We start from the raw sequence: 25146 nt of genomic DNA, 5'->3' as shown, positions 1-25146 counted from the left end.
CCTATATTATAGATGGGATAACTGAGGCACAGAAAGGTCATGTAGGAAGCTTGCAGCAGCTGCAGAGCCAGTGGTCCCATGTCTCTTCATTCCCCATGTAATGCCTTAACAAGTCCACCCATCCTCTCATGCAATTAGCAACAAAAAAAAAAACCCATCTTTATTCTTCTCTCACTCCTATTTAGTTTGATAAAAAGGGCAAAATTCATCAGTGATCTCAATGGAGCTGCACTTATTTATGCTAACAGTGCATCTTGCAGAACAGTCAACAGGAATAGTTATACAGAACAGGTTACAATTAAAATTAATGTAGAACAATTCATCAGAATGCAATTAAAAGTTTAACTGAGTGCACCACAATTATTTCTCTCTGTTCAGATTTGGAATTTGCAAAGCCACGTAAGCCCATCTTGTCACGTCTCAAGCTAGACTGGTAGCTCAGGTATCTGAAAAAAAACTTTTCTATCTCAAAAATCCAGTGGCTCTGCAGTCATTTAGAACAGAGTTAGTGAAGCCGCTCACCTTTCTGCAAAATATATTCTGGTGTGTGTATTGCAGGGAGGGAGAAGAAGAAGAGTTAGCGGTTCTGCCAGAAGAGGAGATTAACAATGAAAACGTACTCAAATTCAGATAACAGAGACGGTTCTGTATGGAAGTGTCTTCTATTGAGCCATTTCTTGAGTGTGCAAGGTTAAACAGGAAGTACCAGAAACTGACCCTCTACTCCAAGCTCTAATACCCCTCTCCCTCCCCAAAAAGCTGCAACTATATACACTACGTATTTATTCTCAGAAAGAAGTTGATGGATTTTACCTGTTCTCGATGCTCAGACTTGGCTGCCACTTGCAGTGACTGGGATGGAGAGGAGTGAATTCGGAGAGACAGGCAGAAGGACCATGCTGGCTCCATATGGAAAGTACCCTGCCCAGTGAGTAGGGCAATGAAGAGAAGAGGTCATCTGATACGGAAGTTGGAGACCTTAACCCTTTCAAGCCCTGTGTGAATTGTGACATAAACAGTCTCTGGACAGTAGGAATTCGACTGGTTACATTTCTTCTTCTTGTCCAGATCCTGTAACATCCAGGGGAAGAAAGTGCTAACACTGTGTGAAGGCCAAGCATGGAGCACCCTGTTCTTTTAGCTATGGGAATTCTCCTAATGTCATGATTAGGGATTACGGTCTCTGTGGTTATTAGAGATAGAGCAGAAGACTGTAGCTCCTTACTGAGATTAGTGTCTTCCCTGAAAGCTGCTGTACCTGAGCAGCTTTGGGACAGGAGGAAAGAGAAGGTCCATTTTGAAGACTGTGACGGATGTAATGGTGCCTTTTCTAAAGCTGGTATATCAGGTACATACTGTTGGGATGTAATCCCCCTGAGATTTATCAAAGAATCAGAGTTCAATTTTATGTGAAAAGAAATTGGGGAAATGGAGGTATTGAAGACTGATGATGGAATGTTACTACTCAAGTCTAAAATGTGTATTTTAGTAGAGTCTACAGGATAAAGTGCCAATGGCTGAAGGCTGAACATCTTGGTGCACAAGCCATCAGCCTGGTGAGAGTTTAACTTCATGTTAATGCATGAAAAAATTTCCAGTAGCTTTTTAGATCTAAGTTGGCTGAATCTTTCAACCACTGGATGTTCAGAGGAACACTGCAGAGTCTTTAACCTGTGGATGCTTTTGGGTGGGGCCAGTAGTTTACTGGCCATAGTAGACAGCCTGCTTAACAGTGTTGGTTCTTTGGTACATTTACTAAGTTTCAAGCTGTTCAACAAACTGAACCTATTGGCTCTCTGCTCTGACATGTGGTCCAGTCTCATGGCTATTTCTGCTTCCATTACTGAAGGTTTACAGGCAAAATATACAGAGCTGAGGAGTTTGTGTTCTTGCATAGGAACAGTTTCAGACCAATTCCTTTTAAAAGCTGAGCTTTTAACTTTGTTACTTTTTCTTACAGTTTTGAGCATATCTATTGCGGGAACCTTCCTTCGTGGCTGCTTCTTTAATGAAAAAAGTCCTCTTAGTTTGTGTGCATTTCCAAGGGTGCCATGGATTTCATCATCCCCAGCAAAGCTTTTAGTTTGTGGTTGAGAGAGAGAAACAGGAATGAAAGGGGTATTATCTGCTGACAATTCAATGTAGGTTCCTAAATGAAAGCTCAGGCTTTCCCCTTCTGAGTCCATAGTCTTCATATGCTCTGAATCATCATCATTATTATTATTCTTGGAAATCTTTGGCCTTTTGGCTTCTTGTAAAGTGCTATATATTTGTTTATTGTCACTATCATTTATACTGCTCATGACAGCGAAGAGCTGCTCTCTAGGACCTTCAGTCTTCATGACTCTTGAAGATGTCACCAGTTCATCTGAAGAACTATCTAAAGGCTCACGATCAAACACCACACTCTCCTGCAATGGGACTTTTGCTTTCTCTTGGTTGTTTGACTCCTTTATTTGCTGTGCCTGCTCCTCACAGAGCAGGATGTTTTGAGCTGGATGTACTTCAGTCTCCTCAGACATCTTTCGCTTACGAGTTTGACATTCACCTACTTTGTCCAATCTCTCTGCATCAGACACCTCATTTTCTGCACTGACTGAGTCATTTGGCATCTTCATTTTGTCTCCTATAACCTCCTTCCTGTTGTCTTTGCTCTGTGAACTTAATTCATATGGCAGACACACTTCACTGCAATTGAGACATTTTAAAGGTGTTTCTGTGTAATCGTTTGACAGCTTATTGTTACATATTGCATTATAATGGACTTCTGACCTCTCTTTGTTAACTAAGTCTTTAGATTGCAAATAATTGTCTACGATTTCTGAAAGCAACTTGACATCTCCTAATTCTGAGTGATCTTTAACATAAGTTTTTCCTTTATCTGAAATGCTATTCAAACTCCATTCTGGGATCTGTTCAGTAGAGTAGGCTTGTGAAGGCTTTTCAAAAGGCTCAGCCTTCAGAGGCACACAGCTTCTAACTTTGTCAACAGAAAATTTCAAGTCTTTTAGCAAAACTCCTAAATAATTTTTATGGTCAAAAATGGAATGCATTGGCATCTTTATTTTTTCTGCAGTTACGGCACTTTGTCTCTGGTCTTCTACAGATGGTCTTTTAAACTTCTGTACACAATCAATACTGTCTGATGAAATTACATCCATCTCTTTTACAATTGGCTCACTAACCCCTGCACTTACAGACCTCCCCTTGCTGTGAGCATGAGAAGCCGTACACGCTTCTAGTTGAACTGCATCGTTTAAGGAGCTAATTGCTTTTTCTCTCTCTTCAGATGCGCTGTCGTTGCCATCAGCTCTTCTCTCAAACGACTCTATCAGCTCAAGAGCAGAATAGTCATTACAGAGGGCATTTGCTGAAGATAGTTGACCAGGATTTATCTGTGCATTCTCCAATAATGCAGGCAGCTCATCTTTTTGAGGCAGGCAGATTTCTGAGTTCTGAGCCAAAAGTGTTTTTGAAGTTACACCTTTCAAAATGGAAAGCTCTTGGTTCCCACAGAACTCTTCAGGCTGCACTGGATTCACTCTCTCTGGACCATCAGAAACTGTAAAAGTCACAAGTTCTGGCTGAGGACAAGCTTTATTTCTTTCTATGATTCTATGATTTACTGAAGAATCCAACAGTAAGCATGTTTCATTTGTGATCTCTGGAACGAGAGTCATATCTTCTGGTGCACATGAAAGACTCTTGAAGGCTGACTGTGAGACAGAAAAGGATTCAACAATGGTCTTAATTTTATTTTCCAGGCTCATAACCAAGCTGCCCGTGTTCAATAATGCAGAAATTTTGGTATTTTCTGTCAATATTGTACGTTCTTTTTTATCTTCCTTTGCACTACTGGTAGAGTCTGTGTATTCTGAATGGTCCGCATTTACCAAACTTTTGGAAGAACTATAACCCACCATATTTCCTTTGAAAGTTCCTTGATCTTCCCTTGTACCGCTACCTACATTATCAGATTCTTTTAATTCTACTTTTTCCCCTTCCGATAGATTACTGATGGAATCTGTGTATTCTGAACAGTCTGTATCTACCATACTATTGGAAGAGTTATCCACCATTACGTCTCTGAAAGTTCCTTGAAAACTCTTCTCTCTTAAAGACTCATCAACCAATGGAGTTGTGCCTTCATCTTTCTTTAGAGTTAATGGTTCATTTTCCTTGAAGCGGATAGATCTTTTAGGTTCATCCACTGAACTCGTCATAGTTTGTACACCAGTGTTCGATATTTGCTTATTTGCGATGTCATACTGCTGGAACTCCAGAACTTCATCGGCTACTCGGATTTCATTTTGCTTGTATGAAACTGGCCCATTAAGCTCACTTTGACATGCAAGATATTGATTTTCCACCTGACAAATAGTCTTATTTGGTTGCTTTGAATGTTTAAAATCTGACAATTCTAAGTCAAAGGATTGGGCCAAATGTTTTTCATGACTTGGGATGCCGGAGTCTGTGTCACTCTTTGAAGTAGTGCCTTTGGAAAGATTGTATTCACAAGGTAACACAGTCTTCTTGCACATCTCTAGTTCTCCTTCTCCCAGGACTACTGTTGTGTTGCCAAGTTCAAGATGGATACCAAATATGTTTTTTTTCAAATCTCTGTTGACTGACTGTTCACTAGTCTCATTTTGGTGACTGCCTTTATGTGCCTTTACACTATCCACAGTTTCTATTCTATCAATTTCATCTTTCTGTAATTCACAAGAGTTAATTTGTTCTTGTCCCTTACCTGTATCAGAAGTTCTCTCTCTGGTGCCAGAATCTAACCTTTCCTCTGTTATTTCACTATGGCCATCATAGAGTTTTGAGCTTTCTACTTCGATATTTGTATCTGAATTCTCCACTTTTGATAATCTAGTAGTGGACTTATCTGGAGTGCAAGCTGAACACAATAGCTTTTCTGCTGTGGAAGTACGATTAGTCATATACTGAAACATATTGCTGCAATGACAACTATCTTCACAAGGAACAGATTCACATGCTACGTGAGTGTTCTCCTCAGGAGGGCTGATTGCCTTTTTATCATTATGTATAAGTAAGTCTCCTGTTTCCAAGCCATTGACTTCTTCAGTCTTCAATTTAGCCTGCGCTTTAAAGGAATCCTTGTTCAGTGTAGCATTATCCAAGCTGGCACTATCTGATAAGATGATGCAGGTCTTGACAGCTGAACAGCGGTCTTTTAAACACTTGCCATTATGAATACCTATGTCACTTTCTTCATTTTCCATATCAGTGACCATCTTCTCTGTATCCCCCCATGCAGAGTGCATGCTCTTCTGGGAACCTTTACTTGCTACATTAGAAGTACTGAAACTCCTGTGATTTAGTAAAGATAATTCTTCCTTTTTATGATGCAGAAGGCCCGCATGTTGTGCTTCCAGTTTTGCTGAAGAAATGATCAATTCTTTTTTAGACCGCCTGTCCAGGTACACATCTCTGTTTGAAACTGCATCAGCATTACAAGAAGAAAGTTCACTTATAACCCCAAGAGAGACTCTTGAGTTTTCTGCATCACGACTAAGAGCTTCACTTAGTGTGTAAGCAAAGTTAGTTCCTTTGCATGTAGGAAGGCTGACATTAACACTATTTGCTTCTGGAGCTTTACCAAAACTGTTGTTCAGATCTTCTACCACTGAACTGCTGTTGGTTTCCTTTTCAAATAATTGTGCCTCAAGGGAAACTTCACCTACCTTGGAGCCATAGTCCAGAAAATCATGAACAGTGGGAGGAGAATTTACATATTTATTGTAGCTATTTTTAGAACATGTATGCAGGTTTCCAGTCTGAATACTGACAACATTTTTTGTTTCCACCAACAAAGTTCCATTTTCTTTTGTATGCTGTTTTACTACATCAGCACAGAATACATCATCAATACATATTTGCCTCTGGTCCTCATCCTTTTTCAAGTTATTAATTTCTGAAGGGATTCTTAAATCTTCTTTTGGAAACTCCTCAGTGGATGAAGCAACAGAACTAGGAACTAGCGAATTAGAGCTCTGTGAATTAACATTTTCTTGAATATCATGCCCACTATCCATGCCACAACTGCTCTTCATAGCAGTTTCTCTCTGGATTTCAGCAACTTTCCCATAACCATAGTTGTATGAATGGTCAGAGCAACTATCCGTTTCCAATTGTTCAGCCTCATCACTGGACATTTCTTCACTCTGCACTGGAGAGAGCTGTTCTTCCATCACAGGTTTGGCGATCCAGTTCTCTAGAAACTCAGTTCTTTGACTATCACCATCACAGCTTGGGCTCTCTCTCTCTTCAGCAAGATACTCCTGTTTTTCACAGATCTCAGTGGTGTTGTCTTCCAGTGGTATATTTCCAGATTCCAGACTACACAAACTTCTTAATGAACCACATAATGCTTCAGAGCTTCCTTTTGAGAGAAAAATATCAACTTCAACACTACTCTTAGATACAGGAACAGCCCTGTTATGAGGGCTGTTTTCTTCATCTTGCTGGTAAGTCTGGTAACTGGCAGGTGCTGCATTAGTTTTATTAACATGGCTTGACCTAGACAACTCTATTTCTCCAGTTTCTGACTCAAAAATAGCACAACCCATTGTGGTCAATGACACTGCAGTACAGGCTGTTAACCCTTTATATTCTTTTTCTTCTTGTGGATCTTCTTTTGTTGATCCAGTCTCCACAACTGTTAAAGGCTCTAAGGGAACTAAGGTGTTGGTTTCTGAAAACTCACCACTGGCCGTGAATGTGGCTATATCTGGGCATTCATTGTTCTCAGGTGGAAGACCTTTACTCACTCTGTCATTCCTGTGTCCTGCTTTACTAAATATCCTAGTCCCATCAGCCTTCATACCTTGTACTTCTTCAGTGAGCTTTGGCAGAATTTCAGGTACCTCCTGTACATTTGTTTGGTTTTCTTCTGCACAAAAAAAATTAAAAAAAAAAATCAGTACTGCACACTAGAGAAGAAAGTCAAATGGAAGTTTTTTTTTTAATTTACTTAATATACAATTATGAACAGCACACTTTTGCTAATTCATACTTAATCACTTTGACAAACCCCATCACCAGTCTACTTTAAAACAAATCAAAATTCTATTTTAATCCTAACTGTAACCTATTTGCATGGATATTAAACATAACTGGTATGGATCCAATATTCTGAATTTCCAGATCACTGTAATTCAGGAGTTCAGAGCCAGGTGTCATACGAGTTCTATCAAACTAGTGGCAGTGCTTATTTTCAGTAGCATTTTTCTATGATGAATAGCAAATTAAAATATGTACAGATTTAGAAGAGTGGGAAGTAGACAAGATGTGTATTAAAATTATCTGGTGGGACAGAGTAAGCTGTTTCAAAACGGAATGAATTTATACTCTCAATTGTATTACAGGAGAGAAGATTAAAAAGTCTCCTCTTACTACATTTTTTGTACTACCAACTACTGTTCTCATGCAGACAAGGAACTAGAGGAAGATATGTATGCACAGTTGAAATGAAATTTTGCAACGGAGCAACTATTTCAAGAGCATTTTGTATTTTTATTCTCTCTCTCTCTTCCAATCTATCCAAATGTTACCAAGGTTAATAGTAAGTAGCTTGAGGTGGAAGAGACCCATAAGATTGTCCAAGTCCATTTCAATACCAAAACAGTCTGATTACATCTTCTTTTTCTTTAATCTATTCACTAATGCCTCTTCTTTCTCTACAACAAAAGGAGTGCCTCTGCTTCACCTGTGAATATTTTAATAAATCTGTTTCCATGTGTATCTTCTTATCTAACCACTTCCTTTAGTGCATTCTCCCACTCTTGGGTAAAAAGGATTTTCCTTTTAGTAGCCTCTACTTCTGTGCCAACCAGCTTCCTTCAATTCATTTCATTTGTAAATTTTTTCTAGTTTGATATTTCTGGACTGGGAATCCATGCCCCTTTTATATAAGTGTTCAGCACGATATCACTAAGATTGCCAAAGATGTCTATGTGTATGGCTCCATGAACACACTTAGCATTCTATTTATTCTCTACCACTACCTAATCCGTGAAGTGCCACCGCACGCAGAGCTCCTCCGCCAAAGGAAGCATCCAATGAAGCTTGCAGGTCTACCTTATACAACCAGTAAACATATTGAGAGAGGTTCAAGTGTGCCTTACAAATTCCATCAGACTGCACTGAGATGAACTGTATATTCTGAGTGCCTTTCTGAAATCTACAGAGTATTGAACACAAGTGCTGTATTCCATACACATGTAGACAGTTAATTAGCCAAGGTGCCCTGGGGAACCTTCCAGTGTCAGGATAGAGTGAAGTCTATTTTCTGTTGAATGCAGTGCTGCAATGTGGGATTTTAAAGTCCGATATGTTAGATGTATTGTCAAGCCCTGACGTAGGGACTTCAGAACATATCTTTGGCCTTGAGTTGTAGAGTACTGCATGTTTGCACCTCCATTGGTACTTGAACCCATGACCAGGCTCTAGAATACAGACTGTTGGGCAACTGCATGTGATGTAGATAAGGTGGTGTGGAAGGCTGGCCTTCATTTTTCAGTTACTTCAAGTGTCATGCAGCTAAAGTTCACTTTTCTGGCTCATGTTCAGAACTGGACCTCCAACTGCATAATCTCTCCTGCAGGGAAAGAAGATGGACAGATAGACCAACAGACTGATCAGGTCAGAAAACCAAGGTTCTTTAGACACTAAGGAACAATCAGAATTACCTTGGCTTTGTATCATTTTGCAGTCTGAATACAGGTGACAAGACATACAGAAAGGTTTTTCAGCCATCTCTTGGACAGGATGTCAATTGCTGTACCCTTATGGTTCCTTCTCCTGGAGAGGAATCTGTGTGTCTTGTTGCTCTATCTTGACATGACTAGATCCAGCAAGAGTGCACCCAAAAACCTGATTTGCAATTAAATAATAATCTTGAGATTGAGGCTCCACTTGCTTGTGTATATTAACTGTCTGCTGAGCCAGCTTTCCAGGAGAGTAGATTCTCATGTTACGAGTGCCTGTCATGGATCCTTCTGCATTGATTTCCTTAGTATGCGTGTATGTGTGTGTGTGCACCCCAGCGGTTCAGGTGGCATCTACAGTTATAAAAATGCTGTTCTGTCTCAGGAATCCTCTGACCAGCTACATACATATTGTTCTTTAGCCATTAGCACAGAGACTTAGCCATCTTTCCTGCAACGTAGGTGCCACATGTTGATAAACTGATAAGATATGCCAGGGCAATTAGAGAAGAAAACTGACAATTTCATGTATAGAGTCTTGCCTAACAGCATGACACTTAGTAGAAACAACAGTCCTTGGCTTTTTTATAGTTAGGGACCTCTTTGGCTATGTGTTTAGCATCCAAGCTCTTTCCTCTGCAGAGAGCTCTTTGTGGCTCTTGCTATCCATTCACACTCTACAGTGGAAGATCAATTCTTCCGGCGTCTACTGATTCTTGTACGGACTTATGACAATACTTTTCTCATCTAAATACTGAGCTGCATACCGGCGAGCCATTTCCACTTATTCTTTGTGAGGGCACTCTTAGATATAAACAAGTCATCCAGCAAGGAGGAGGCATAGATCTCATCTTGTTTGAAAAAGTTTACTGACATTACTAAGTACTTTCATAAAACTTATGTATATTGCTAGGATATTAGAAATGACAGCTACTGTAGGGAAAGCATCCTCTTATAAGACAGTGTTATATAGATGTATAGTCACATCATGTCTCAGCTTGATTGACAACAGCATATCACCTTAGAACAGTGGTTCCCAAACTTGTTGCGCCACTTGTTCAGGGAAAGCCCCTGGTGGACCAGGCCGGTTTGTTTATCTGCCGCGTCCGCAGGTTTGGCCGATCACAGCTCCCAATGGCCACGGTTCGCTGCTCCAGGCCAATGGGAGCTGCTGGAAGCGGCGTAAGCCGAGGGACATACTGGCTGCCGCTTCCAGCAGCTCCCATCCAAGAGTTAGCAGACCGGCTGACTCTTAAAAAAATGGCAACAAGCAAATTCCATAATCTGGAAGCTATTTGGTTTAACACCACTAGATTTCCAGTCCCATGCACCTTCTGAGGCTTATATGATTGGGGCCCCTGCCTTGGTGCTATGCAAAATGTGCAGCAGCCCTCCCTAATCTCTTCATTGCATTCTTCCTTGTGTTAGTAGGTTAGCCATAAACATGTACAATGAAGCAGTTTTTCTAGCTGGCATTTTATTAATTTAATAAGACTCCTTGGTAAAATATACTGTGCAGCATGGAATTCTCAAATTATTTTCAAATCAAAACTCTTTGCACCACAACACTCAAAGACACTTAATGAGAGTTATTTCCATATCAAATTTCATTGTGTTTGCTTCTGGTCATTTCAACAATAGTTTTGTTCAAAAGAAGTCACAAGTTTCAGAAAAGAATTTTCAATTTCTTTATGCTCAAAAACATCTGAACAGTATTTGCTCAAACTTTTGAAGACTTCTTCCATACTTTCAGAGACCAAGACCTGAAAACTGTTCTCCATGCAAGTACAAGCTTCATGTGTTGCTTAAGGCTGGTCTTTTCTTGGTTTTGTTTTATGCTCGGTCTGAATGCCAGTAATTCACAGAACAGCAACTGCAAACAGATACAGGACTGATTTGCAAAAAACACAGAACTGAAATCAAAATATGGTTGTTCCAGAATCCTGGAGTTAAACTGAGTCACAACATGCCTGCTTGCTGTGCAGAGAAAGAGAGAGAATAGCCATCAGATGCAGGCAAAGTGATCAAAGCATTTGTGGACAGAAGTGTACAGGAGCGGATCATTAACAGGAGGACTAAGAATTAGGGCAGAAACCCCTCTCACTTTGGAAACTGCATATTCTAAAGTGTTAGATGGTGATTGAGTCAGCCAATTATTGTTTCTTTTGCACATCTCTACCGTTAACATTTTCATGTAGTTATATATTACCTTATTTCTCAAAACCAAACAATAATTACTAACAAGAGCATCTGCACTGGAGTCAACAAGTATTTCAGACTAAGAACTACCAATATGGACTCTCCATCAGAGCATTTCAATCACATAAGCATATGGCCAGGAGAGAGCACAGGATTAAGCTTTGCTATTGTTCTAAACGAACAGGGCAATAACTTGCACTACCAAAAAGAACAGAGGAGCTATCCGTGCAATCATTCATGCACTTCTGTGAATGAAAGAGGATCCTGAAGGAAAAAAGCTGTACAACTGAAATATGCACCTTTACTCTTCAGAGGGCTTGCCATTTCAGTGCAGCAGTGTCTTGAAAATTCTCCCCCACTTCGGTTTATCTGAGGCTTCTCCTGAAATAAAGGAACAAGTCACCACCATAGCAGCAACACCTGAGACTAACTGGTAATTATAGTTTTCAGAGACTATTCCTAGACTCCAGGGACTGTACCTGCTCAGCCAGTCCTAACTCTGGATGCAGTACGCATTAGCATACCACATAATATGCTAGGCTTTTTTGGGGAATGAAGGAGAAAGTCATACGTACACCATAAACACACTTACAAGTGTGGTAATACAGGCAAGTAACTGAACCATAAGCACTTAATGAGAGAAATTCTCCTTCCTTTCTGGCCCACTGTCTCATCACATCTTTCCTCTTTTTTTTTTTTCTTTTTTTTTTTTTTTTAAATCCACTCACTGTTGAAGATCCTGCATTAGTCTTTCCTATCCTCAGGAGGAGACAATTCCAGAGAAGATTTCAACTCTGCATCAGTAAAGCCTTGCCAAAGTAGCAACTAAAGCAGTAAGTGAATTTAAATACAATGGAAAGCATCCCAATATGAAAAAGAATGGTAATCCTTCATTAAACCCCAAACCAATTATTATAATCCCTCTCAGTGGAATCCCTTGTGCAGATGAAAAACATGCAAGAAAATATTACCCTCCTCACTGTACTACCGGTTTCTATGATGTGGGCTAGTTAACTCTCCTGCCAAACTGTAACTTAGCATTTTCTGACTACTTTAATTGTGCAAACTTACTATTGCATTAACAGTTTTTTGCATTATGTTTCCTAAATTTTTGTTGAAGGATGAAGGGAAACACACAAGCGCACACATTCTATAGGTACATTTCTTGTAATTACTATACTACTGTCTCTAAGAACTACACACGCCTTTAAATGCACTACTGAAATATGGATAGTTCACAAAATTTGCACATAACAGAGGCACTGGTTTCTCTCTGTAATGGTTAGAGGGACTAGGGAGAAGCGTGGGGATCCATCTCTCTCTCAGGACAAGGAAGATTATCCCTAGGACCTGTTTCTCAGTCAAGAATTGCCTAAAGACCTATTTTCCACCCAGGAGAGTCAATCAGCAGTCTGGGGACCCACATCCCAGTCATCCATTTCAAAATTGTACACATTCTCAAGGTCTCACTACTTGGATGTTGGATACTTGAAATGGATGTATGATCATTGATCACTCACTCAAAATTAACAAAATTCTGAGAGTATAAGCAAGCTAGAATGGCTGAGCAAGGAGACAGCAGCTCCAGGTGAAAGTCTATGGAAAACACGTTCTTTCTGACCTAAAGAGTATCTTCATTAGAACTCATATCTTTTTTCATCCTTGCCTGGCTCAAAAATGGATAAGGGGACTTAACTCAAACTTAAAAAACAAATACACACAAACTTTAGAAAAAAATCCCAAAATCTCATCTTTGACAACTGACCAATCATGAAAAAAAAATTAATTAAAAAGGTGAATATTTTAAGGAAGTTATGAGCACATGAAACAGGAGGTGTTGAGCCATTCTTCAACCTTAACTATAACTTTCTCAACCAAATACTCTAATAATAATTTGTGGTCAAACAGCAATATTAAGTGTCACATATCACTGTACATTTAAGAAGGCATTTGCTAATATACCTCTACCTCAGTAAAACGCTGTCCTTGGGAGCCAAAAAAATCTTACCACGTTATAGGTGAAACCGTGTTATATTGAACTTGCTTTGATCCACCGGAGTGTGCAGCCCTGCCCCCCCCCCCAAGCACTGCTTTAACGCATTATATCCAAATTCATGTTATATAGGGTGGCATTACATTGAGGTAGCAGTGTATGCTTACTTTCTTTTAATGTACTTGGGTTAAGTAGTTTTCACCCAGATGCACATGAAAATGAATTCATTTGTAAAAGCACTAGAATATGAAGGCCCTAGAAATTCATTAGTAAAGGCACTGGAGAGGCCAACTATGTGTTCCTCAAAAAAATTAAATGAACTATTATGCATTTCTACAACACTTTCCATATGGAGACCTCAAAGTGCTTTCAAACATTGTCTCAATACTGCTTATAATATTCCTTATAATACTGGAAAGGAAAAAAGACTAAATGACTCATCCTGTGTGTCACAGTAAATAAGTTGCAAAGCTAAGAATAGAATCCAGGCCTTGTAATACTGTACCCTGGTTTTGAACTGCTAAATTACAGTTTCCTTCTAAAGGCAACAGCAGTGTGACAATCATATTTATTAACTCCCCTGCAATAAACCCTCACCCTCAAACTTTTGAAATGCAGAGATGCTCCAGAACTCACAAGCAAATAAAAAGGAATGTTTAACAAAATATTTTAATATATTGATCTATAAAAATGAAGTATTCATGTACTAAACATTCTCTAGTATATTTTGTAAAATAATGAAATCTTAATCAATAGGAGCCTTAATTACAGCATTTTGCTATTAAATCCTAGCTGAGAAATAGAGAGAGAGAATTGCCTTTGTGTGTATGAATTATAAAATGTATCCACATTAGCACAGTATTATATTTAATTTGCACTGATGGGTGAAGCTGAGGGATGCAGTGAAGACTCTTGATGGAAGAAGCAGTTTTTCTATTTTGTCCCTTGGTGTAAGCTCTGGCTTGTGTGCATTCCGGCTTTAACAGCTACTTGACATGTTGAAGCCCATGTCACTTGTCCAGAGAATAAATTTTCAAACATAAGGAGCAGTCAATTCACAACTGTACTGTCCAATATTTTCCAGAGCATAGAGGAGCCAAACCAGCTAAGACATTTAGACTTTTTCTTTCTAGCGATAAAACTCCAAAATCCACTCCACCTCACGATGTATGTTTCAGGTTTGATAAATATCTAGAGCAACTGTATATAGTTACACCTCTACGCTGATATAACACGGTCCTCGGGAGACAAAAAATCTCACTGCGTTATAGGTGAGACCGCGTTACATAAAACTTGCTTTGGCCCCCCCTCTTCCTTGTTCCCTGACCAGCCCCTCCAGAGACTGCCGTCCTTAATCACCCCCAGGACCCCACCCCCTACTCAACCCTCCTGTCCCCTCACTGCTCCAACCCCTATCTACCCCCTGGCCGGCACTCTCTGGCAGTGGTGGGAAGCGGAGCAGCCCGGCCCCAGTCTGCCACTTCCCAGCCGTCGCACTCCGCTTCCCGCTGCGGGTGAGTGCAGAGAGGCTGGGGAAAGGATGCCCCCTTCGCATTCACCTGCGGTGGGAAGCAGAGCGACGTGGCCCCAGCCTGCTCCGCTTTCCTTGTCCCTGACTCAGCCGCGTCGCTGGGTGGTGTCTGGGGAAAGGTCCTGCACTCACCTGCCTGGTGGGAAGTGGAGCACCACGACTGGGAGCTGGGAGAGTGGCGCAGGCTGGGGCCGCGTTGCTCCACTTCCCGCTGCAGGTGAGTGCGGAGAGCGTCCTTTCCCCAACCTCCCCTCACTCACCGGCGCTGGGAAGCGGAGCAGCCCAACCCAGTGATTTCCCTACAAGCCCCCCCCAGGGGGCGGGGGGCGTACACCCCCCTTGAATTTCCCCAACACCCCCTCCCAGTTTTGTGAACTAGTTACATGCCAAATCTGGTGTCTGAACTTTGAGACTTTGTCCTCACCCACAACTATTTCACATTTGGGGACAATATATACCTTCAAGTCAGCAGCACTGCTATGAGTACCCGCATGGCCACACAGTATGCCAACATTTTTATAGCTGACTTAGAACAATGCTTCCTTAGCTCTCATGTCCCTAATGCCCCTACTCTACACTGATGACATCTTCATCATCTGGACCCATGGAAAAGAAGCCCTTGAGAAATTCCACCATGATTTCAGCAATTTCCATCCCACCATCGACCTCAGCCTAGACCAGTCCACACAAGCGGTCCATTTCCTTGACACTACTGTGCTGATAAGTGATGGTCACATAAACACCACCCTATACCAGAAACCTACTGACCGCTAACCTTACCTGCATGCCTCCAGTTTCTATCCAGGACACACCGCACAATCCACTGTCTTCAGCCAAGCTCTAAGGTACAATCGCATTTGCTCCAATCCCTCAGACAGAGACAACCACCTACAAGATCTCTATCAAGCATTCTTAAAACTACAATACCCACCTGCTGAAGTGAAAAAAAAACAGATGGACAGAGCCAGAAGAGTACCCAGAAGTCACCTACAACAAGACAGGCCCAACAAAGAAAATAACAGAACGCCACTAGCTGTTATCTTCAGCCCCCAACTAAAACCTCTCCAGCGCATCATCAAAGATCTACAATCTATCCTGAAAGATGATCCCTCACTCTCCCAGATCTTGGGAGACAGATCTGTCCTCGCTTACAGACAGCACCCCCAACCTGAAGCAAATACTCTCCAGCAACCACACACCACAGAACAAAAACACTAACCCACTATCCTTGCAAGAAAGCCCAATGACAACTCTGTCCACATATCTATTCAAGTGACACCATAATAGGACCTAATCACATCAGCCACGCCATCAGGGGCTCGTTCACCTGCACATCTACCAATGTGATATATGCCATCATGTGCCAGCAATGCCACTCTGTCATGTACATTGGCCAAACTGGACAGTCTCTACACAAAAGAATAAATGGACACAACTCTGACATCAGGAATCATAACATTCAAAAATCAGTAGGAGAACACTTCAACCTCTCTGGCCATTCAGTAACAGATTTAAAGGTGGCAATTTTGCAACAGAAAAGCTTCAAAAACAGACTCCAACGAGCAACTGCTGAACTTGAATTAATATGCAAACTAGATACAATCAATTTAGGCTGAAATAGACACGGGGAATGGCTGAGCTATTACACACATTGAATCTATTTCCCCATGTTAAGTATTCTCACACCTTCTTGTCAAACTGTCTTAAATGGGTCATCTTGATTATCACTACAAAAGTTTTTGTTTCCTGCTGATAATAGCGCATCTTAATTAATTAGCCTCTTAGAGTTGATTATACAACTCCCACCTTTTCATGTTCTCTTTATGTATATATCTCTCCTCACTATATGTTCCAGTCTATGCATCTGATGAAGTGAGCTGTAGCCCACGAAAGCTTATGCTCAAATAAATTTGTTAGTCTCTAAGGTGCCACAAGTACTCCTGTTCTTTTTGCGGATACAGACTAACACGGCTGCTACTCTGAAACCTGCTAGTTCTTGTGTTATGTGAAGGATTAAATAACATTTCTTTATTCATTTTCTTCACATCGGTCAAGATTTTATAGACCTCTATCACGTTCCCCCTTAGTTGTCTCTTTTCTAAGTTGAAAATTTAAATTTCTCCTCCTGTTTCATACCCCTAATCATTTTAGTTGCCCATCTCTGTACCTTTTCCATTTCCAATCTCTCTCTTTTGGGATGGGGTGACCAGATCTGCACATTGTATTCAAGGTGTACACGTACCATGGATTTATATAGAGGCAATATGATATTTTCTCTCTTCTTATCTATCCCTTTCTTAATGATTCCCAACATTTTGTTTGCTTTTTTGACTGCCACTGCACATTGAGTGGATGTTTTCAGAGAACTATCCACAATCACTCCAAGATCTCTCTCTCGAGTCTTAACAGCTAATTCAGACTCCTTCATTTTGTATGTATAATTGAGATTGTTTTCCGATGTGCATTACTTTGCATTTATCAGCACTGAATTTCATCTGCCATTTTGTTGCCCAGTCACCCAGTTTTGTGAGATCCCTTTGTAACTCTTTGCAGTCTGCCTGGGACTTAACTATCTTGTATAGTTTTGTATGATCTGAAAATTTTGCCACCTCACTGTCTACCCATTTTTCCAGAACATTTATGAGTATGTTGAATAGGAATGGTCCCAGTACTGGCCCCTCTGGGATACCACTATTTATCTCTCTACATTCTGAAAACTGATAATTTATTCCTACTCTGTGTTTCCCATATTTTAACCAGTTACTGATCCATAAGAGGACTTCCCTCTTATCCCATGATGGCTTACTTTTCAAAAGTCAATTTAAATTAAATACATTTTTTTTAAAAATTATATTTTTTTAGAAATCTAGACCTGTTATGTGTTTTGGTTTAACTTGCATTATCCTTACGTTAAATTTGCATTATCCTAACGAAATATTTACTTTATTCATATCTCTTTTATATATCTCTCTCTCATTCGCCCTGACCCCCCCCCCCATAAATTCAAATATCTCCCCCTTATTTCAACTCCTGGGGAAACTACTGGCCCAGGCCCAGCAAGCTCCACTCCGCAAGCTCCCAGCCGTGGTGCTCCACTTCCCGTCAGGCAGGTGAGCGCAGGACCTTTCCCCAACTGCCCCCCAGCAACGCGGCTGGGGCTGGGACAAGGAAAGCAGAGCGGGTTGGGGCTGCGTCACTCTGTTTCCTGCCGCAAGTGAGCGCGGAGAGGTTGGGGAAAGGACGTCCCCCCCATTTACCTGAGGCGGGAAGCAGAACTCTGCGGTTGGGAGCTGGCGGAATGGAGCGGCTGGGGCTGGGCTGCTCTGCTTTTGCCGCTGCTGGTGAGTGCAGGGGGGATCCCTTCCCCCAAGCCCCGTCCTCCGAGCGACCCAGCTGGGGCTGGGGTGAGGGAAGCAGAGTGGGCTGCTCACGGCCCCCCACTAATCCCGCAGGCCACTCTGAGACCATGGAGCCCCCAAAAGTGCCTCCCATAGCTCCTGCCCCCCAGATCCAGGGGGGGGAAGCCCCTGACTGCCTCCAAGACCCTCTGCCCCGGCACCCTTAACACGCTGCTCAGAGCAGCGTGTCAGAGCTTTACTGCCTTGTACGCAAACCCGCCTTATATCGGGTCACGTTATATCGGGGTAGAGGTGTATCTTGTCTTGCCCTCCACATTAATTTTCAATTAATCAAACCCAAAGCCATAGAAATAGTTGGAAGATGAACCACTGATGCAAACTAATGTAAAGTCAGTCTACAGTGGCTCTACTGAAAAGAAAAATAAGAACTTTGAAAAAGAGAAAGTGGGATTAGTCATATGATTAGGAAGATTTCACTACGAAATCAGCTTCTTTTGCAACTGTAGAGAATCATCCTTGTCTAAAAATAAAAATTCAAAACCAATTTCAGTCTCCCATTGAAAACATGATAAATTTAAATAAATCTCTAGTACAATTCCTACTATTTGCTTTGTAGTTTGTGTACCCATTACCAATGCTACTACGAAAAATAGTTTTTTGTTCACTACACCCAGCCAAAAAAACCAAGTAATATAAAAAGTATGACTTGTGGTTTTATAAAATTAAATTACTACCAAGCTTTGACTTAAATCTCCTCTCTCATAAACTTTTAAAATGATAGGGGATTTTGGGGAGAGATTCTGCTCAGGGAAAAAGAAAAACAGCAGATGCAATTGTGAAGTTACATAAGCATCTATAACATTTACACCACCTTAATACGTATTATAAAGACATCAAAGAAACCTAAATGTCATCATATGACCACATTATGGAGAGAGAGTTATTTCTCAGAAATTTAAGTTTGAAGTTTACTTCCTGGTAGAAGCTCAATTTTCAGTTCCTTACTTTAATCAAACCTTCTCATTTACTGTGTTGGCATACTTTCAAGTGTTTGGAATTCCTCGTGCCAAATAGTAAAACCTGTAACACGGAATTTTCAAGTTAAACCTTTTTTTTTTTTTTTTTGAACAACAACACTTCAATGTTTCAGAATAGCAGCCCTGTCCTGTATCCTCACAAAGAACAGGAGTACTTGTGGCACCTTAGAGACTAACAAATTTATTTCAGCATAAGCTTTCGTGAGCTTTCAATGTTTTTTTAGGGGTTTTCCCCAATGAAGTGTTAATTTCAATTTTAACTCTAAACTCACAGACTTTTTTGCCTTGGAATAATAATTGCAATGTCAATGTCTGCCGGAGGGGGGAAAAAAAACAAAAAACATATGAGCCGAAAAGCCTTATTGTTTGAAAAAGGAAATAGAGACACTGATCTACTGTCCAGTTACTGAAGAGCTAAGCTGAAAGATACAGCAGACTGCAGAGACTGTGCTTAAGACACAAGTGATGTCCTATAAGGTTTCAGCATAAGAGCTAGCACTGCTAGTTATTTTAATCTGGTACCAACAGCATGACCACATAATGTCATAATACAGGTAACAAAATTTGCCATTTTAGACTACAGTGTATCCTCAACAGTTAGGAAGAGGGACATTTGGCATTTGTGAAGGGTTTTTTTTAGGGCTGTCAATTAATTGCAGTTAACTCATGTGATTAACTCAAAAAAATTAATCACGATTAATCGCACTTATAACAATAGAATACCAGTTGAAATTTATTAAATATTTTTGGATGTTTTTCTATATTTTCAATATTTATTTCAATTACAATGCAGAATACAAAATGCACAGTGCTCACATTATATTATTTTTTATTAAAATATATGCACTGTAAAAATAACAAACAAAAGAAAAAGTATTTTTAGTTCACCTCATACAAGCACTGAAGTCCAATCTCTTTATTGTGAAAGTGTAATTTACAAATGCAGATTTTTTTTGGTTACATAACTGCAAGCAAAAACAAAACAGTGTAAAACTTTAGAGCCTATAAGTCCACTCTGTCCTACTTATTCTGCCAATCACTAAGACAAACAAGTTTGTTTACATTGACAGCAGATACTGCTGCCTGCTTCTTATTTACAATGTCATCTGAAATTGAGAACAGGCATCCGCATTGCACTTTTGTAGCTGGCGTTACAAGGTATTTACACGCCAGATATGTTAAACATCCGTATACCCCTTCCACTCTTCGGCCTCCATTCCAGAGGACATGTTTCCATGCTGATGATGCTCATTAAAAAAATAATGCATCAATTAAATTTGTGATTGTACTCCTTGGGGGGAGAATTATATGTCTTCTGCTCTGTTTTACCTGCATTTTGCATATATTTCATGTTATAGCAGTCTCGGATGATGACCCAGCACGTTTGTTTTAAGAATACTTTCACAGCAGATCTGACAAAATGCAAAGAAGGTACCGATGTGAGATTTCTAAAAATAGCTACAGCACTCAAACCAAGATTTAAGAATCTGAAGTGCCATCCAAAATCTGAGAGGGACAATGTGTGGAGCATGCTTTTAGAAGTCTTAAAATAGCAACACTCTGACACGGAAACTACAGAACCCAAACCATCAAAGTAGAAAATCAACCTTTTGCTGGTGGCATCTGATTCAGATGATTAAAATGAACATGTGTTGGTCTGCACTGCTTTGGATTGTTATCAAGCAGAACCCATGATTAGCATGGAAGCATGTCCTCTGGAATGGTGGTTGAAACATGAAAGGAACATATAAATCTTTAGCGCATGTGGCATGCATGTATCTTGCAATGCCAGCTACAACAGTGCCATGCAAATGCCTGTTCTTACTTTCAGGTGACACTGTAAACAAGAAGCAGACAGCGTTATCTCCTGTAAACTGTAACCAACCTTGTTTGTCAGTGATTGGCTGACCAAGAAGTAGGACTGAGTGGACTTGCAGGCTCTAAAATTTTACATTGTTTTAGTTTTGAACACAGTTTCTTTTGTACATAATTCTACCTACGTAAATTCAACTTTCATGATAAAGAGATTGCACTACAGTACTTGTATGAGATAAATTGAAAAATACATTTTTTTTTACAGTGCATATATTTGTAATAAATAAATATAGAGAGCACTGTACACTTTGTATTCTGTGTTGTAATTGAAATTAATATATTTGAAAATGTAGAAAACATCCAAGAATAGTTAAAATAAATGGTATTCTATTGTTGTTTAATCACGCAATTACGTTTTTTAATCGATTGACATCTAGTTTTTTTTGCTTCTCATGTCCTTCTCTAAGGTTTTGCTCTTCACATTGCTACACACCTGCCAAATACCATTCTAGGAATATTTCTTAAAGTGAAAATAAAGATAATATGTTTCACAGGCATGTAGCCAATTCAGACACATATCCACTTAAACTGAAAGAGTGAAGAACCAAAAACTTACTCATATAGCAAGATGCTATGATGGCAAGACTTAAAGAAAGAGAACAAAAAGCACATTGACATGGAGTCCCTAACAAATCCCTCTCTGCTATGTTCAAACATTCACTGTAATCTATTTCTTTCTTACCTGTCTCAACCACCACTTTTCTTCAGAGGCTAAAGAACAACATCCAACAAGCTCTTCCTCTGCATCTTGTGTTTCTTTCATAGATCGTCTCTCTTCCTTCTGGCTCCCATTAGCACAAGTGTCCTGCTTCCCAAATCTTCCACTTTTGGCCTCTTCATTCTCAGCAAGGTTTCCAGCCTCCATAGACTCTTCAGAAAGGGATCCCGCCAGCCTATCAGATGTAAGCTTGTCCCCATGATCCAGGTTATCAGTTTCCTGGGAGCAATTTTCCACCCCACTAATCCTGGGGGACTCAGATAGCAAACTGCTGCTATGTGCTAGCACAAGTGTTGATGCTTCAGCTTTTGTATCTAGTCTAACATTAGGATCAGACCCAGTGGTAAGCTCAGTAGAGATGCTGACTGGCAGTCCAGTGTACAATTCTTGTACCACAGCAGACATGGAGGAATCAAGGGGATGAGAGTGGCTTCTCTCTTGGGACTCCACTCCAGATGATAGCATCAGGCAGCTGAAGACTGTGCCTTTCTAACTTCACCCTAAATGTAAAGACAACACTAAATCACTACAGACACACACATATACACAAAAGTAATCGTTGTTTTTGTTCTTGTCTGGGACAAAGGCACATATGCCCGAGAAGCACCAACAAGGGGACAGATATTTAGAAAGTTTGGTCCTCAAAAGGCACTCACAGTAGGATTCCTCCTCAGTCAGCAAACCAAAATGTTCAGCCAGGTTCTCTGAATATTAACCCGAGCCTGAATAAGTCATATAAAAAAAATGTATGTCAACATTCTATTGTAACTTTGCCCTAAATAAAAAGTTTAAACCAAACAAATAAAAGGGTAAGTGCTTCAAATGTGTGTTTTCAACAAGAGCATGTTCCAACTGAATTCCTGGTAAGAAAGTGATTCTACAGTTACTGAGCGCTACAGTAAGTGCCACACAAACCATGAATAAGGTTATTCCTCTCTTCTCACATCAGCAGTTTCTCCCTCCTCCAGCATCACTTCTTAGCCTAAAACTAAGACCTTGTAGAGTGTATGGGCGTCTAGAAAATGGGAAGAGAGGAAATGGAGAGAAAAAGTATTTGCTAGCACTTGTGGACCTAAAGCAGGGTGTCAAACATCCTGCCAGTTTGATGGCAGCCAAATTTCCTTTATTTTTCTATTTAGATGGACAAGCCATACAAGAAAACGCATCCTAACACATGCACTATCACTTGCCATTCCTTGTGACTTCCCCATTATGAGAGAGGAAAAAGATGGTGCTATCGCTAGGTTTGTTATCTAAAGTTAACCGTTGATTCATCTTACAGCCTAGAGTCTAACTCATCAGTATTCAGTGACCAATACTATGCTAGCAATAGCCATGCTCAAACACAGTTATTGCTAGTACAGTTCTAACCATAGTGTCAGCATAACCACAACATGGTCAGCCACAAGTTCTCTGAACTACATTAAGTAAAGGGTCACTTAAAAAAAAAAAAAAAAAAAAAAAGAGCCCTGATGCAAGAATACTATATACACCTCTACCTTGATACGACACTGTCCTTGGGAGCCAAAAAAATCTTACCACGTTATAGGTGAAAAACCATGTTACATCAAACTTGATTTGATCTGCCGATCTGCGCAGCCCCACCCCCACGGAGCGCTGCTTTACCGCGTTATATCCAAATTCGTTTTATATTGGGTAGTGTTATAATGGGGTAGAGGTGTACTTAACACTGACATGCTCATGAATCTCCATTGAGAGTTTCTACACAAAGCTAGGTCAGGTGGCACCAATCACTCCGCTAACAGCCAAAAGAAGGTTAATAAAACCCAATCCTATTACTCAAATGTTGATCTTGCTGCTCTTTAAACAGCTCAGAAATGTAGATGAACATCCACCAGTTCTGCTAGCTCAATATTTCTATGCTAGACATAACTAAAATCCCCAGGATTCTTTAAAAAAAACAACAAAAAACAAAAAGAAAACAACCCACCTTCAACAATAGTGGGGGGGGGGGTTTGCTCAATTTTTTTTTTTAAAAACCTTCATCTTCAAAAGCTTGCACCATTTCTAACAATACTGACTAGCATATGGCTAATTTAAAGAAAAACAACATAATATAGTCTTAGTACACTAAATGATCTACAGATAAATACAAACACTGACCATATACAAGTTAAACAAACACCAGGCATGGCTTCTTTCCTCAATAATTAGTACTAAAAACATATGGGTTAAATTCTGCAGACCTTGATTTTTCTCCCTCTTTAAAATGACAATATCAGCTGTAAGAAAAAAACAGCTGAGAGGTTGCAAAATCTTAGCATTTATTTACCAAAGATAGGAAGAAGAACCCATTTGCAAAAACACTCCAGATTTATTTTCTTCTAGTCTGGTCTTATAGCACACGAAAAACAAATTCTAGTCATCTACAACACCTTTTTTTGTGATCCTGAAATGCTTCACACACACACAACCTCTGTCAGGTATTAGGGAGGTTAAGTAACTTGCCCAAAATCACATTAACAAGTTGAATTGCAGACACAGGAATAGAACCCAGGTCACCCAAACCCGTGATCTGTTGTAACATCTAGAAAGTGGCCCATCAAAAAGCAAACAATATAAAATAAAATTGTAAAAAAAAAAAAAAAAATTATTTATAAACAAGCATGAATGGGGTCCACTTTAATGAGACAAAAGAAAAGCAGAAAAGGTGTCAAAGATAGCTTCTGGGACAGAAGTTAACATTTTTACTGTAATCTGGCACTCATGGATTTCTACTATCAATGGGCTTTCCACCTTCTGACTAGTGACACTGTAGGTTACACAAAGGCTTATCCCTTAATATTTTGTTTGAAAAAGACTAACAAAAATGAAAACCAGCTTTGTCACTGTTAAATTAGAAATGTTATGGAAAACTGCTGATTATATATCACTGTTCATTAAACCAGCAGCCCTAAAAACACTTATGATCCACTGGATACTGACCACTGCCCTCAAAGCCCTTATGTGTGAAGAGTTTGCAGACCTTGTTGGTTCTCATTTTGAATCCCGGTTCTACTCAGCTACTCCAAGTCAACAGGATAGATGACATTTTCTCTCCCTGGTAAGTAAAAACAAAAACAAAACAAAAACTCAGCCCTTTCTTTATTATAAAACTCTTCTACAGCTCTACATTTCAAGAGGAAACCTCAGAGATTCCAGTCTCACAGAGCAACACCAGCAACACTGATGTTCCACAAACAATGAACTTTTACCAATTCCATAGCTGCCTAAGATTTCCTATTTGTCAATATGCTTCACGCTGGTCACTTCGGACTTCACAGTCACTATTATGATAGAATTTGGGTCTTTCACATGAAAAAAGCAGGACGTCACACCTTGAACTAAAGAACAATTTCTATTAACTGTTGACAGTACAACACAGTTCAGAAGCACTTTCTCTCTCACAAACTCATTCACACATACAATCCAGAATGTAAAATTCAAGCCTAACTCTTTAACCAAAATGCTGCAGCTTTTCTGAGCTGCAAACTCTCCATAATCCCACAGATCAACCCCTGCTCCCCACCATGACAAAACCTGGGTCAATATCTCATCTCAGTGACACAACCCATTGCAGAATGACAACCCCCGGACAGCAAAAGGACCCCAGCCAGCACTGCCCAAAACTCGGACAACTACAGGAGTCAAGGAATCAACAATTAGGGGGTGTCAGATCTCCTGTGGTCCAAGGCGCCA

The 25146-nt window shown here is 40.1% G+C and overlaps 1 protein-coding gene across 6 annotated transcripts in view; it reads right to left on the bottom strand.

Moving 5' to 3' along the window:
* The window catches only part of PRR14L (proline rich 14 like), a 36960-nt gene that overhangs the window by 11234 nt on the left and 580 nt on the right, over positions 1-25146 (bottom strand). Inside the window, exons 2-6 of one of the 6 annotated variants that reach the window (XM_030583359.1) lie at positions 24394-24508; positions 22104-22169; positions 21412-21947; positions 11234-11315; positions 814-6919 (exon numbers count right to left, since the gene is read on the bottom strand). In XM_030583359.1, coding sequence (XP_030439219.1) covers positions 814-6919; positions 11234-11315; positions 21412-21912 — 6689 coding nt within the window. In that variant the 5' untranslated portion in view covers positions 21913-21947; positions 22104-22169; positions 24394-24508. Of the gene's footprint in view, positions 1-813; positions 6920-11233; positions 11316-18822; positions 18898-21411; positions 21948-22103; positions 22170-24393; positions 24509-25146 lie in introns of those variants that run through there. The other 5 variants (XM_030583358.1, XM_030583357.1, XM_030583360.1 and 2 more) reach the window with 5 other exon arrangements.

This window comes from Gopherus evgoodei, chromosome 13 (assembly GCF_007399415.2).
Source record: "Gopherus evgoodei ecotype Sinaloan lineage chromosome 13, rGopEvg1_v1.p, whole genome shotgun sequence".
NCBI classification, from domain to species: domain Eukaryota; kingdom Metazoa; phylum Chordata; order Testudines; family Testudinidae; genus Gopherus; species Gopherus evgoodei.
This window is presented reverse-complemented; position numbering and strand designations above follow the sequence as displayed.